Source organism: Cyprinodon tularosa, unplaced genomic scaffold (assembly GCF_016077235.1).
Source record: "Cyprinodon tularosa strain WSP-4 unplaced genomic scaffold, ASM1607723v1 ctg1255, whole genome shotgun sequence".
Classification (NCBI taxonomy): domain Eukaryota; kingdom Metazoa; phylum Chordata; class Actinopteri; order Cyprinodontiformes; family Cyprinodontidae; genus Cyprinodon; species Cyprinodon tularosa.
In genome coordinates, this window is record NW_024038065.1 from 56,005 (window position 1) to 70,672 (window position 14,668).

The window sequence follows — 14,668 nt, forward strand, 5'->3', positions numbered from 1 at the left end:
GCTGGGCCTTATCAAAACTCCTTGCATATGATTGGATAAGCCACTTGTCTGTCATCTTTATTGACGTGCTATTTCAACCACTCACACCGAAGCTAACCCGTGACGCTGTGAGAGGAGGAGCCATTTGGTAGATCAAGCTCTTGCCAAATCCAGTCGGGAGAAGGGCGAAAACATCGTTTCCACCAACAAAAGCCTTCAAAGCCGTTCTCTGATGTTCTTTTAATGAAACAATATCAGATAGATTGGACAACACAGAAGATATAGCAGCATCAATGCTAACGCTTGCTTCCTCGATGCGAGCCGCCATTGTTGTTGGAATCTCACGGTCGCTTCTCCACTCCAGGACACACCCACCCTGCATCCTAATTGGACAGACCATAAATTCGGTTGGGGAAATCACTTCAATGAGCGGGTTCCCAGATGTATGTGAGTGGAGCTAGGCGGAGCGAGACATGCATCTGGCTGTTGTCAGGTTAGCCACTGTCTGCATTAGAGGGAAAGGGTGGTAGGGGTGGCTAAGGATTGGCTTAGGGTGGCCATGACCCCCCCCCCAGGCCCCCCATCTAGCTCCGCCCCTGCTTTTAAACAAACTTTGTGAAATCTTTCTCTAATTTGTGAAATTCAATAAAGACAGGTTTAACACCTTTTTTAGTGTCCACGTCCCACTAGAAGTGGTCTAGCTCTAAAACTACGACACCTAGACGCATCAAACCTGGACTAGATTATTCTAAAAAAAATGTTTTAGTTGGAGTAGATTGAAGATGCTGAAGGTAGGGAAATCGCCCTTTATTCTTTCTCCGAATCGGAAGCAAACTTCCGCTTCCTCACCTCAGATCTCCTCTATCAGCTCCGGAAGCCCGTAGTTTGTCTCCATCCTCCCTTTGCTCATATTTATGCATCAGGCGTCTCTGCAGAGAGACGTTTGGAGGTTGGTGTTTTTAGGAGGTGTCCCCCTCCCTCTCTGCCTCCCTCCCACGGATCCGCGCTCAGCCGCTCTCTGCGTTCAGACGCGTCAGCGACCCACCGATGGCCCACCATCAGGCGGACTGCTCCAACCAGACCCTCCGCTTCCCCTAGCGAAGGCAGAGCTGCGAGAGGTTCATATTTTGGGATATACTGCATTGCTTTTAATTTTCTACCAAAGAAAGGAAGGTGATGATGCTGAGGATGCCATGGTGGATTTCCCTTTTGTGCGTCTGTGGATTGATCCAAGTCGGTCACCAGAGCAGCCTTCATCCCTCAAATGGTAACTCAGACTGTTTGTGATGCAATTTTTATCTTAATATTTTAAATCTTATTTATACACTTTTTTTTTTTTTTTGAGGAATCTGATTATTTACAACCTGAAGTATAATACCACAATAGGCAGTGAAACCCCATGGAGATTTCATGCATCGCTGCTGGTTTCTTGCACAGGCTGGTGATGAAGTCGGTGTTTACTCTCTGTGCAGGAGACGCCTTGTCGAGCCTGAAGGCTCGTCGGGATGCGGGCAGGTTCGTGGGGAAGGAGGACACGGTGCCTCTCCGCCTCGTGTACAGCAGGCACAGCCACAGGCAGATTACCCACGATGAGCTCAGCACCAGAGTGAAGGCCAGCCCGGGTTCCACGCAGGTACACACCGCGTGTTGTTTTTCTTGTCGTCAAGGATGGATAGAGGAGTCTCTGTCTGGAAAGATGCCTGCAGGACAGTTTGTTTATATCTTGCACACTCATCTCCTCCTCTGCTTGTTGTCTGGGGGCGGAATAACACTTAATAACAAAAAGCAAAACAGACTACTGAAAGATTTAGTCACTTTAGCAATCCTCACTGATTAGATGCACTATCTGGGTCACCATTGCCTTCATAACTTAAAAGATGGTCAAATCCGTTTTAACCTGTTCTCAATTTTCATGTATGCTTTAAGAAATATGCATAACCTGATATTATACTAAGATACTATACTAAGTCCTGTTTTATCCTTTAATAACCCGAACTGTTATTAAGCTGAACTGAATAGTGCAAATCTATTGAAATAAAAGGTGGATCTGGAAATTATACCTCATTAAATATTGGTCCGTCCTGGTTGCAAGTCAAAAACACATTAATGCAATTTCAATAAGTTTATTTATATAGCGTCGATTCACAACACATTTCATCTCGAGGCACTTTAAAATTTACCAGATCATACAGTCAAATTGATTCAGAGTTTTCTATCTAAGGAAAACCAGTTGATTGCATCGACTCAAATGCAATTCCTCACATTAAGCATGCTTGTAGTGACAGTGGAGAGGAAAAACTCCCTTTTAACTGGAAGAAACCTCCAGCAGAACCAGGCTCAGTGTGACCGGCCATCTGCCGAAGCTGACTGGGGTTCAAGGAATTATTTAATAATTGTGACCTACACTTGTATTAGCAATATAAACATTTTGTTCATTCTATCTCTTAAAATAGAAACACAAAAACATGTTCATAAATAGTTGATAGCTCTTCATGTGCCACTGGTTTAATTTTTTTAATTACAAACTGTAAAGGTATGATTTGCCTTAGCCTCAGTTTTATATGCATCACAAAAAAGGTCTGATTTTGAGCAACTATTTGAGCGATATTATTCACCTTTAAAGATGTGATGTGGATTCGGGAATGACACCAAACTCAAGGAATAGATTCAGTGTTTTACACTGATTGATCTGCCTAAAACCAAGCTGTTTTTTTCTGTTTAATCTATATCAATTTACCTCTTCACATATTTTCCATTCAAACACTTGCATAGCATGTTCATTAATGGAGGTTGTACCATGCTCTGTGTGTGAACAGGTTAATGAGCTGACAGAAATGCAAATAAATGCCGTATTTTGGCAGATATCATTGTTTTAACAATTCAACAGCCATGTTGGGTTTGAAGTTCTAAGTGAGTGAGAAACCTCTTTTGAATTTGGAAAATTTGGAGATGTTGATTCTTTGTGTGAATAAGAAAAAAACAACAGAAAACATGCTAATGTGTTTTAATTTAGTATTAGGTAACCTTAGTATTTATTTACAGATCAGATATTTTTGCCTAGATTGTCCATAAACAGGAGACACACTGCTTTTGTTAAAGTACTAATGATAAAAGACAATTACTATTTTGATAATTCATGTCCAACTGTCCCAGCAGCTGTCTCCTGTCTCTTCGTATCTCATCATGTCTCTGTCAAAAGAATATGCAGATATCGTGATTGAAGAGGAAATAGAATGTAATCCAAATATTAGTTCCCCATGTGACTTACATACCAACAGCAGTGTACAAGAAATTAAAAACAAATAAATAATTCAATGTTTTTATATCAAAAAGGAGAAAAAGCACTGGATATCCAGCAGAGGGCGCTAAAAACATGTTTTTTCACCTTTTTCTGCAGTTATTTAGTAATTGACTAAATGAAAAATGCACAACAACTTAAAATTATTGTGAGTGTATTAATCAGTTTCTTTCTGTATCCCCTAGAACTTTTTGAAAATTTTAAATTCTGACTTGCATTTTTTCATTTATTTCAGTTTGTTTTATATAAGTTGTTTTTTGGCAGATAAGAGAACAGCTTGTCGCTTTATTGGCATAGTTTTTTTTTCAACAAGGTAATCTTTTGTTTCTTAATAAAAAAAGAAAAACTCAGTGAAGATGTAACTAAATCACATTCTTTTTGTACAAACGTTGTTCAATTAAGTGTTACAGCTCCTCATTGCAGCCCCAGATGAGCTTATATGCAATTGTACAGCGTTTACACAGAACTGTAAAATGCATTCAAACTGAGGAGGCGGCTTTGAAGTGAGGTGTGGGCTGTGCCGTCTTATCTACAGAGAGTTGAAAGCTGTGATGTCATTTCTACAAAGTTTGATCAGTTTATTGGCTGTTTTTAGATAAATGGGACAAAAAAAAAATCTGTCAAGCAGTTCTTAAAAGGTGTGACTCGTGGTAAGTTATTTTTAGGGTCTTATTGCCTATTTTCAGTCTCACGCACAAACCAGGCTAAATGAGAAGTAGGCGGGGGAGGTGGAGTGGAGTGCTCGTGTTTTTTCGGCGTGCTTTTAGGGTCTTTTTTAGGCTGCTTCTCTGCTTCAGGCATTGATGGCTCTTACAGTTGTACTCAGACAATCTGGAGGGAAAAGTCAGGTCAGCTGAAGTCAGAAATCGATGTAAGCAGAGTCAGAGTTGGTTTCTTAATGATCGTCTGCGCTCTGTCAAGATGCTTCAACTGACCCTGGTTCCTGGTACCTCCTCGCTGTTCAAATTCCCTCTGCCTTGATAAATGAGATCACCATGTTTGCATTGATATTGGGAGGCACTTGAGTAAAAACCCACATACTGCTTTATGTGCTCTGACTAGGTACTGGCACGTTTCAGTAAACAATAGAGTCTCTGGTCCCTGTGGACATCAGGGGGGTCTGGGTCATTTCTGGGTGAGCACAGGGGCATTTCCTGGAGAGAAAAAAAGTCTCCACCCCCTCCTCCTCTTGATACCTCACCGTTCGATAATAAAGGAAGCCTTAGGGCTGAAGCTGAAGGGGGAGGGTGTTCAAAGGTGTCTTCTGAACCCACAAGAAATATATTTAGTCATTTTCATGAACCCAGTGGGTGTGCAATAAAGCCAGCACCATATGCTTCCCAACACTGAAATAAACCAAGCTCCATCCAAATCGATCAGAAAGGAAGCAATTAATTTCTCTGGTGCATCAATGCACTGCAAAGTAACCAGCTTCATGGGCACAGATGTTTCTGGGAAATAAAATCTATCAGGTTAGTTGGTTGTTTTTATATCCCTGTTGGGAAACAGGAGCAATAGAGTTGACAGAATTTGTGAAAAATTGGCTTGTCTGCAAAAAAAAAAAAAAAAAGAGGTGGGATCAGCTCCAGACAAATAAAATTCACCTTGATGACTTCATGAAAGCAGGTTCCTTCCTGCTGATCCATGCTGCTAAACTAACAAGCAGCCATCCATCAATGTAGGCGGATGGCTGATCCATGTGAATTCTAATGAGCTGCACTGTGAATGTTTGCAGGTAGCACATAAAATTTCCTTTCTGCATTTTCAGATGGAACATGTATCCCAGGCCACCTTTCAAGTTGATGCTTTTGGAAAAACATTTATCCTGGATGTGGAACTGAATCAGTGAGTATCGGCATGCTGGTTATCTTCTAAAGCTCAATTGAATGTATCTAAGCTGCCTTATCCGTCATTATGTAGAGTCAGGACAATTACTAAAGCATTTTGTGAGGATTTTTGTTGTTGTTTTTGTTTCATTATATCTGAGGATAGTAATAAATAATGATTTCTGGATGCAGATGAGGTTTAAGTACTGTATCATTGAATAGGAAGTAAAGCAGATAAAATAAAACACTTATAGAATAATATAAATCTTAATAAGCAGTCCAGCATTTTAATAGCTTGAGAAAGAAAGCTGTGGAGCTTTTAGGTGATTCTACCTTTGACACTTTGGTACCCACTCTGATGGCAGCAGATCTGCTCCTTTCTGGTTGTGAGGATAGTGAAGCAGATTCTTGACAGAGGATCAGGACAGATCTCTTTTAGGCTCTTCTCACTTCCCAATAATGAGATAAAGTGTTTCAACAGACTCTTCACCACAACTCTGTTTGCTGTAAGGATGTTGGCTTAAGTTTCCTCAGAAAGCACTGTCTCTGCTGGACCTCTTTGTCCCTCCATCCCAGAGACAAATTATACCTTGGCCTAAATATTTGAAGTAGCTGGTGAAATATGATAATGCAACAAATTTTACAGTCTTCCCAATGTTCAAAATGACATTTCTGGATTAAAAATTTTTCTCATTAAATTTCTGACTATCAAACGTGTATAAAATAAATTGTGGGATTATAACAGTATTTTAACCCCCTTAGTTATTACATGATTGGTAGAAAGCAAGAAAAAAGCAAAGACAAATACTTTCCTTTTTTTTTTTTTTTTTTTGCACATAAAAAAGGGACATTTGATCCCTTATTTTTAAACCCTCCAGAGGGTTATTGAATTTTTCCAGAGCTTTAAACATCTCTCAGGGTTATTTTCAGTCCACCATCCATGAATCTCTGCAGCAGGAGCTGCAGAGATCCATGACTTAAGTGGGAGTGACTGTTTGCAGGGAAGCTATTAGCTGATTAAAGCCTTTTGCAGGAGATTGGTGAGAAGAAAACTATAAGAAGTGGTCTTCCCCAGTTCACCACAAACCATGTAGTGGATATGACTACGAGCAAAAACAACACAAGGCAGAAATCTAACACTAAACATCGCCCTCAACACACAAGCCTCATAGTGGGGGTAGTATCATGCTGAGGGAAGAGAAAAAAAATGGATCTAAACTCGGAGCTGGTGCTACAATGGAGGGGTTCAGAACAAAACGATAACTGATGAACAGACAGTGTCTGAAATGACTCAGCCCGGGATTTTTTGGGAAGAAATTTTATTCTTAAACAAATCCGTTGATATGGAAATCAAGACAGAAACCAACTTGAAAAGACTTGCTGCTTTAGGATTCAAAACAATTCTACAAAGTGTTGATCTATAGAGGCTGAATACAGATGCACATCTCAGTTTTATGGATTTATTTAAGATTTATTATGCATTCTAACTTTTCACTGCTACATGTAGTTATTTGCTATTTTGTGTTGGTCTAGGTGTAGGACATAAGATGCCCATGTTATAGAAAAAGGAGGGAAAGGTTAAACAGCAATAAACAGTCTTCTATGAACTATAATAATAGGGGACTGTGGTGCAGAAGAGCAGGATCAGCTTCGTCCTTCTGTGTGGAGCGAAATGTGTCATCCGTTTTCAGTGTCATTTAAAAGGCACATTAATAAAAGTTGTTACTGTGTGCCAAAGCTGGCTGTTTTAGTCTGAATAGCCATGGTTTATATGTGTCTGAATGTATTATGTGTTGGAGTGCATGCATGATTTACAGTTTACATCATAATAGGAAGTGATTTACGATAAAGGTTTTACAGCGTCTCTGTCAGACACCGATATTGATCAGAGCAGCGCTGATGGAAAAGCTCGCTCCTCATTTCCTCTGTCCCTCATCCTCTTACTCCTGAAAGGCTTCTGCTTTTTCATCTCTTTTCCACACACAGTCCTCTATAGGCATTGGTGTCCTGAGTCACCAATCAAAATTCTAGCTGAAAGCCTGTGAATGCATACAGCGATGCTTCCTGCTTGTTAATCACAGCGGAAATTGCTCTCTCGATGAACAAAATTTTACAAGAATTCCCAGGTCTGAAAGGGAGCTGTTTTTATAAATCCTCCCACTCCCTGAGTGATCCATCAACCAGTCAGGGCTGTGACTGTGTCACACAGGCACACACAATTCTGGTCAAAAACCTGAAATGATCACTGGAACAAATTGTGCTATAGATTTAGCTTTTTAATGAACTATTTTAACTTTTATGATTAAACATTTTGAAAATAATATCTGGTGACAGATGTTTGATATTTTTTGTTTTTATGTTTACACCAATCCATTGAAGAACAACACTATACACACCTGCTTAATCATATATCCACCTCCCTATTATTTAGTGATTTTTCTTGGTTACTGACAGTTTGGGATAAATTACAGAACATCTGGTATGTTTGACCTCACTTGGAAGAGCTTATTTAAAATGTTTGGTTCCCATAGGCAGACCCAACCTTTCAAGGATTACTGTACAGATTTTCAGTATATTAAAGAGTAATTCTTAAAGTTTAATGCAAGCCTGCTTTCTCCTTTCCTTAACACCCATGATGCATGATCATTTTCCCGATGAAACGACCTATCCTTTTCCAAGTTTGATGCAAAAGTTATTGGAAAGCTATTAATTAAAATATATTTTCAGATTTTTAGGTAGATTAAAGGCATTTTGTTCTTCTAAAGATATATTTAATGAAATACAAGTGGGGTGAGATTAAAGTACTTCACCCTGCATGTATAACTTTAACTCTATGGATTAGACGTAATGTACATGGAACACAAATTTGTGATCCCATTTCATAATGAGATATTATGTAAGAATTACTGTCATCTACTGGGCATTTTTATTCACACAAACTCTAAACCATAGCATGTCACGGCCTTAAATGTGTATTCCGACAACTGTAGCCGCTTTGTGTCCAAAAGCCTGGACAACACAGATGTAATCATGTCATCTGATAATTCATGTTTTAACTCGGTAAAGAGGTTCCTGATTTTTTTGTATTATAGAATAAAACATTAAAGAAAAGAAAGTGTAACAGCACTGACACAGCAGTGCAATGATGTTCACATGGATTAAGTATATATGTTTATTTCTGCTATATGTGCAGTGTGTACTACAAAGCTTAGATGGATGAATCAATTAAATTAATTTTCCCATTTCCGTGTAAGTAGTGGATTTGCTGATTTTAACTTACAATTCTCTGCAAGTATTTATTTCTTCCTCTTCCCCAGTCCCTCTAAAGCTCTTGATCTTAAGATCATTTCATTATTGTTTCTCCTACTGAATCCCTCTTTTTTTATGCTTTCCGTCTTTCTTTCCCTACACGCCGCTGTGAAAGTGCGCCTTACTTCACAGCCATGCTGATGTTGTTTACAGATAGCTTTCAATCCAGACAGCTGATGAGGAAGTTTGGGCGCAAGAGAGTATGGGGCTGTAGCGGAGTGGATCAACAGTGATTTTTGGTAATCTCTATTATCAATGAGTGTCTCTGTAACTGGGGGATGTTTGCTTTGTTCTTCTGTTACTGTGAGCAAACAAGACAGGTAAGCTTTCCCCTGTCTGTCTGCAGGACTACAGAACTTACAGTCATATTTCCTCGTTATTCAGAGATGGTGTTCAGCCTCATACAGTGAATAATGAGAGCGTAGGTGTCCTGTTAGAAATTCATATGCCTTGTGGCTCTTTGACACATGTAGGTTGTTATAGTTTCAGACTCCCAAGATGTGAGACTCAGTCCGACACGCAGGTCCCATCTGTATGTTTGACATACATCAGTGATTTCTCAGAAAAGGATTTCAGATTGTTTGGATAAAACCCAGATTATATCTGGCAAAAGTAACATTTTGTACCTTTTGCACCCTAACGTAACACACAAATGCCTAACAATATGGTGGATCTTTATGTTGATAATGTGAACATTTAAGAATCTTTTGACACTTATTTTTTAATGATCAATCCTATAGCAACTTAAGGTGGGGAATTACCATTGTATAGTTGTATGTACTTCTCTGTATGAAAAACAGCTCTGTATGTTTACTGTAGTTAAAAGCATTGTATTACAAACCAATATTGGGATTGGATCGAAACCTAGAATAAAAGATCTTAACATAACTAGTGTAATATAATTCCTTTAAAGTTATTTACAATTAAATAAATAGTTAACCTTCTACCTTTATGGCTTTATCTCTTCAATTCATTGAGGTATACATCTGAACCATAAACTTTGCCCTCGCCTTTCAACAGCAACAAAACATAAAAAGAAAAACATAAAAAGATGTGACGTCAAACAAACAATCAAAGTGTAATATTCGCGATGAATTGTGTGAATACTCAGAAGCGATCAGCATTCAGCTAAAATCAGACATCCACAGTGACTGCAGGAAAGATGGAAAAAGTAAAAATAAAAAAGTAAAAATAAAAAATAATAATAACTTGTTTAGTGAGAGCTTGAGCAACACAATTCTCGAGCAATTTTAAGTTTTGGTGGCAGTAATATCAGAAAAATCTATCATTCCTCTTTAAAGTTTTTATGAAAAACAAATACTTGCTTGCTTTGTTAAATCACAAATTAACTGCAATGATTTTTTTTAAGTTAAGGTTTTTAATTACTACTGCTAAAGTTGTAGAATCAAGAAATAACCCTAATGGAGTCCATCTGACAACATTATTATAATGTATTATATAATATATAGTACATAATACTGACAACGGTATTCAAAAGAATTCAAAAAGCATCAAATCATTCTGAGATACAAAAAAATAAATCAGGAACAAAATTATTTCAAGGTCACTGACATCAATCAGTCTCAAAGGGTTACTAAACTATGTAATCAATCAATGAATAAGCCATCGCAAGAATACAGTGCAGAAGCTTTATAGCTCTGTAATAGAGCTACATACCTGGATAGGTGGCATCCAGGTATGTAGCTCTGTGTCCCCTTCAACACCCCAGCATAGCCTCTTCCTTACTGCAGATATCCAGCTTGCATTGAGCATAGTCAAAAAATAAGTGTGAAAGCTTTTGATTAATGTACAATAAAAGTTGCTTCTCACAGATTTGTTAACTTTACAGCAGAATTAGGTTTTTACCAACTCTTCGGATGTTTTATAGCTCTGATTTTTACCATATTTATGTTCCATAATCTTACACCTATTGATGGAGTTTATTAGTGTTCCATTCTCAGTTTATTTTTATTCATTACCTCATGAGATATACTTTCTACATTCTCTTTAAAATCTCCCCACCTCATTTACTTAATATAACTTATTATAACTGTCCAAAATGAGATATTTATATAGCTATAATGTTTTCTTTCCATACAGTGTGTTGAGTGTATTTTTGCTGTGCTTATTTATTCGTTAGAATGAATAGAATTATAAAGGTCTATTGAGAGAGAGAGGAGGGAAGCGGGTTTTGTGCTCCTTTATGGTCTTTGTCCTCCATCCTTAGCAAGTCCTGCAATTTGCCATTCATGGGACTGGAGCGTGCTGCTTTGGGTTGGGGGTTGCCCCCTTTTTTAATCATCTCCTACACACACCCACACACACGTACGTACATGCACTACGTTGCCCTTGGTTGCCCCACACCCACTCTCCTCTCAGTTTCACCCCTCCCATCCCCACCTGCTCTGTCTGAATAATGGATGGTGCCGTAGCATTAATGAAGATTGCGTCCGTGTCTGTGTATGGGTGTTTCTGTGTGAATTGGGGCTTTGGTTCCTACTCTGTCATATATAAAATTCATACAATTCACCAAACTGATCAGCTGGCGTATTCACTGCTATCATAACTGCTGAACTACCTTAACATTTCAACAATAGCTCAGCCAAGAAGATGTTTAACAATATTTGCTAGTTGGCTTGTCACAGGTATTAGATACTGGTACATTTTATTATTAAGTACTGTTATCAAAGTTTTCAGTCAGTAGTATAGAAGAATTACTAAAAAACCCTGAAGAATTTCCTTTTAACAGAGTCAATTATTTTACATGCATCTAAACATTATGTACAGTTATGTATGATACATTTAATTAAAAATGATTTTCATGTGAGGTATGTGTGTTTTTATATACATTTCATACATCTATACATCGATCTAGTGTTGTCATTTCTTCTTTTCCTGCATGCAGACATTTCTTCATTCTAATTTTGGAGACAATTATAAGCAATGTTGGATACATTATTTATCTTGGTGATGGCTGTGTGAGCATTTGAGTGTCTGTACAATGCTTTTGGGAGGGGCTTTTACTCTGTAACGTCCGGATACACTCGCGTGATCCTTCAGGCGGCCTCTGGGGCTTTGACAAACATCTTGGTTCAGCGGTTTGATGAATGTGTTCACATGACTAGTGCTTCACTGTGAAGGAACAAGTCATCAATAAAATGTAATCGTGCAGAGCTCTAGCTGCAGAGTCATTGCGTGGGTTGGTGGGTCTCAGGTGCATAAGAGGCACCTAAAGTGTCTTAATTAGAGATAACAAGAATAGATTGACAGGCATGAGGCTTAGCGGATAGAGGGGGGATCAATACTTGGGAGAAAATTAAGAGAATGGGAAAGAGGACAAAAAACACTTGTTTACGGTTGGATAATTTTACACTCTGATATTGGAGTTGCTAAATACAGTTGGAGCTATGTTGTGTTGAGGAGTGGTTTAAAGAACCCAAGTGAAGGCACAGATGAATCAAATATTTGAGGCAAGACTTAAATAGCTGAGACACTACAGACAAACCAAACAAACTGCTGTTAGGCAACGTTGCATAACTAACCATGAAAACCAGAATGCATTCACTCTGAGGTAGAGGGAGCTGATTGCTAACAGGTGAAATGGGGAAACGGAAACATGTGAAGATAATGTCAAAAACTACTAAAAATGGGAAAGGACAGCGAAACAGGAGAGATGCCTTTTATAGAAACAAACAACCTAGATTCCAAACAAAAGATATCGATTAAAAAAACAAAACAATAAAATGCTATTTTTTAAGATAAGAGATGGAAAATCCAACATATTTCTCTTTTAAGTTTGGAGACATAGTGCACATTGTAACAAGGAGAGAGGAAGTAAAGCAGTCGTTGTTTGTCCTCTGTGCTGCCAAATCAGGTAGTTACAGCGCTACCAGGGTTGGCTTCGATTGGGGGAACATAACATTTACAGATCAAATGGGAAATAGTATTTAATTTGACTCATTATCCATCTGCAGGTGGATCTGCAGACAGTCACACTGAAGTGGGCCAAGCCAGCTTATTCAAAGACAGCTTCCACATTTTCTACACTCTTTTCCTTATTTTCTTCTATCAAAATATATCCATTGCTGTTTTAGCATCACTGCCACTAATAACAGAGATCAGGATATTCCACCCCCAAAAAACAGGAATATTATAAGCTTGCAGTATTTGCTTAGGAGACCCTTGAAATATTAATTATTACATCCAGAAATATATTTCACTTATGATAGTTATTGCTGGTAGGTGGCTTTAAGTAATTGTGGAAATTGTGAGAAATATGTTATTGTTGTGCTTGCTTTGACCTTTTATCGTACTTTGATCTGCAGTTTTAGAGAGAATTTATCTCCTATAATGTTTGGCAATCCTCTTATAGTCTAAATGCTTCTGGGATTTATGATTTAAATCATTACCCAAATGCAGAACAACCACAGTCCACATGGCCTGCATTGGTATTTACTTTTTTGAGCATGCTTCCAGGTTCAAATGTTTACATTAGTCTTTTGTCTTTTATTATTTATTGTGGTTGTCCACCATGCAACATCTCACACGTTTATGTTTTCTTTGCAATTTTATTACACTTTCATTACATATTTGGTAAAAAACTTTTACTGATGATCTCTCAACGCCACACAAGTAGCCTGCAACCTGCCTTGGATAATAAAGATGCTGCAGTTGCCTCTGGTTTGTCCCTCTGCTGTTTGCATGTGAACTTTAGATCTTTAAATAAAAGAAGTCCCATATCCAACATGTCCATCATTCATCCATGTCTGTCCTCACTTTTCAACATCCCAGATCTGTTCCCTCCTCTCCAACCTTTACTCCCTCCTCTTTGTTTCAAGGTCTGTCCTTTATTACGCAGACCTATGATCTGATTTACTGTGAACTCAATGAGGAACAACAGAGGGAAAGCGAGATGAGAAAAAAAAGAAAGGAAGTGGAAGAGGAGGCATGGGGAAGTCCTTCATGCTCCTGTGAATCTTTATGTGAGGTCTAAAAAGGTTCAGCACATATGAAGAGAAATACGAAGTAGAGGTCGTTGAAATAGTTCCAACATCTCTCCTCTCCCCACTCTTCTCTTGTCCTCTCGCCTCAGGCTAGTATTTTTCTCCCTGATGATTCATGTGTCATCATATCAGTTTCACACTGTTGAATCTTTAGGCTCATAACTGTCACAGGGGGAATCGGGTGTGTGTGAGGGAATTTAATGCTCACAGTTTATTTCAGAACACGTTTACTCAGACGCTCCTTTCACATAAAGAACTATGCAGTTAAACTCTCCTCTAAGAGTTTATGTTTACATTGGGTTTTATGTGTACAGACGAGAGCAGAGTAAGTCACATGGATGAGACCAGCTCCCTTTAAACAAGAAACTGATGCTGGATGCAGAAGACGTCACGTTCTACAGTTTCTAAAATTAGAACCTTTCTATCACTTTGATTATGCTTGTGCAGATGTCTGTTTTATTGCACTTCTGGAGTCAGATGTTGATTAGTAGTTTGTCTATTTTTGATGCAGCTAAATGTGCATTTTGCCATCTGTCAAGCGTGTTGTATTGTTTAAAATGAGCACCAAGATTTAAAATCTAATCCAGTATCGGGGTTAACTTGACTGTTCAGATAACATTTCTAGAAGCTGGTATTATTATTGTTGTTGGTTTGTTAACACGAGGTAACAAAATATTTTCTTGTGAAAACTGGATATTTATATAAACTTATAAGTTGTGTTAGCTTAGTCTACCCAGGAGGTATGCTCAACCTTAGAGAAGCTTAAGTTGAGCATACCTTAAATACCAAAAAATACAAATACCAAACAGGCTTTAACTAAAACATAAAAAATAAGTTCTTCTGAAATGTTGCAGAAGTAACATTGTAATAACATTGCTTTATCTCCTGACTTCTAAGAAACTCAATTTTCCGTTAACTTGGTTTATTTTTCTTTCATTTAAGAAGGTAAGGCTATTTGCCAATGAAATGATTTCTTTTTAAAATAAAGAAAATTTTATTTTAAATTTTATTTCAAGTGCATACTATTTAAATATCTTATTTTGAAGGTAAAAATACTCATTCCGTTGGAAGACCATCTTATTTATCTGCTCTAATTAAGGGAAAATACAGACTTATTTTTAGATCATTTCTTGGGGTGTTCGCCAGATGTGCCCAAAGTGTGGTCTGGGACCCATTTGCCACCTCTGAAAGGTTGTTTTTTGCAGCCAACATCCCTAAGTCAAGAATACTAAATATTTGTGCCAGACCTGGGG

At 38.1% G+C, this 14,668-nt stretch overlaps 1 protein-coding gene across 1 annotated transcript in view; it reads left to right on the forward strand.

The window, feature by feature from the left end:
* Window positions 1-819: 819 nt before the first annotated feature.
* The window catches only part of adam22 (ADAM metallopeptidase domain 22), a 37,743-nt gene continuing 23,894 nt past the window's right edge, over window positions 820-14,668 (forward strand). Inside the window, exons 1-3 of the mRNA XM_038276598.1 lie at window positions 820-1,246; window positions 1,452-1,612; window positions 5,046-5,122. Coding sequence (XP_038132526.1) covers window positions 1,156-1,246; window positions 1,452-1,612; window positions 5,046-5,122 — 329 coding nt within the window. The 5' untranslated portion in view covers window positions 820-1,155. The remainder of the gene's footprint in view (window positions 1,247-1,451; window positions 1,613-5,045; window positions 5,123-14,668) is intronic.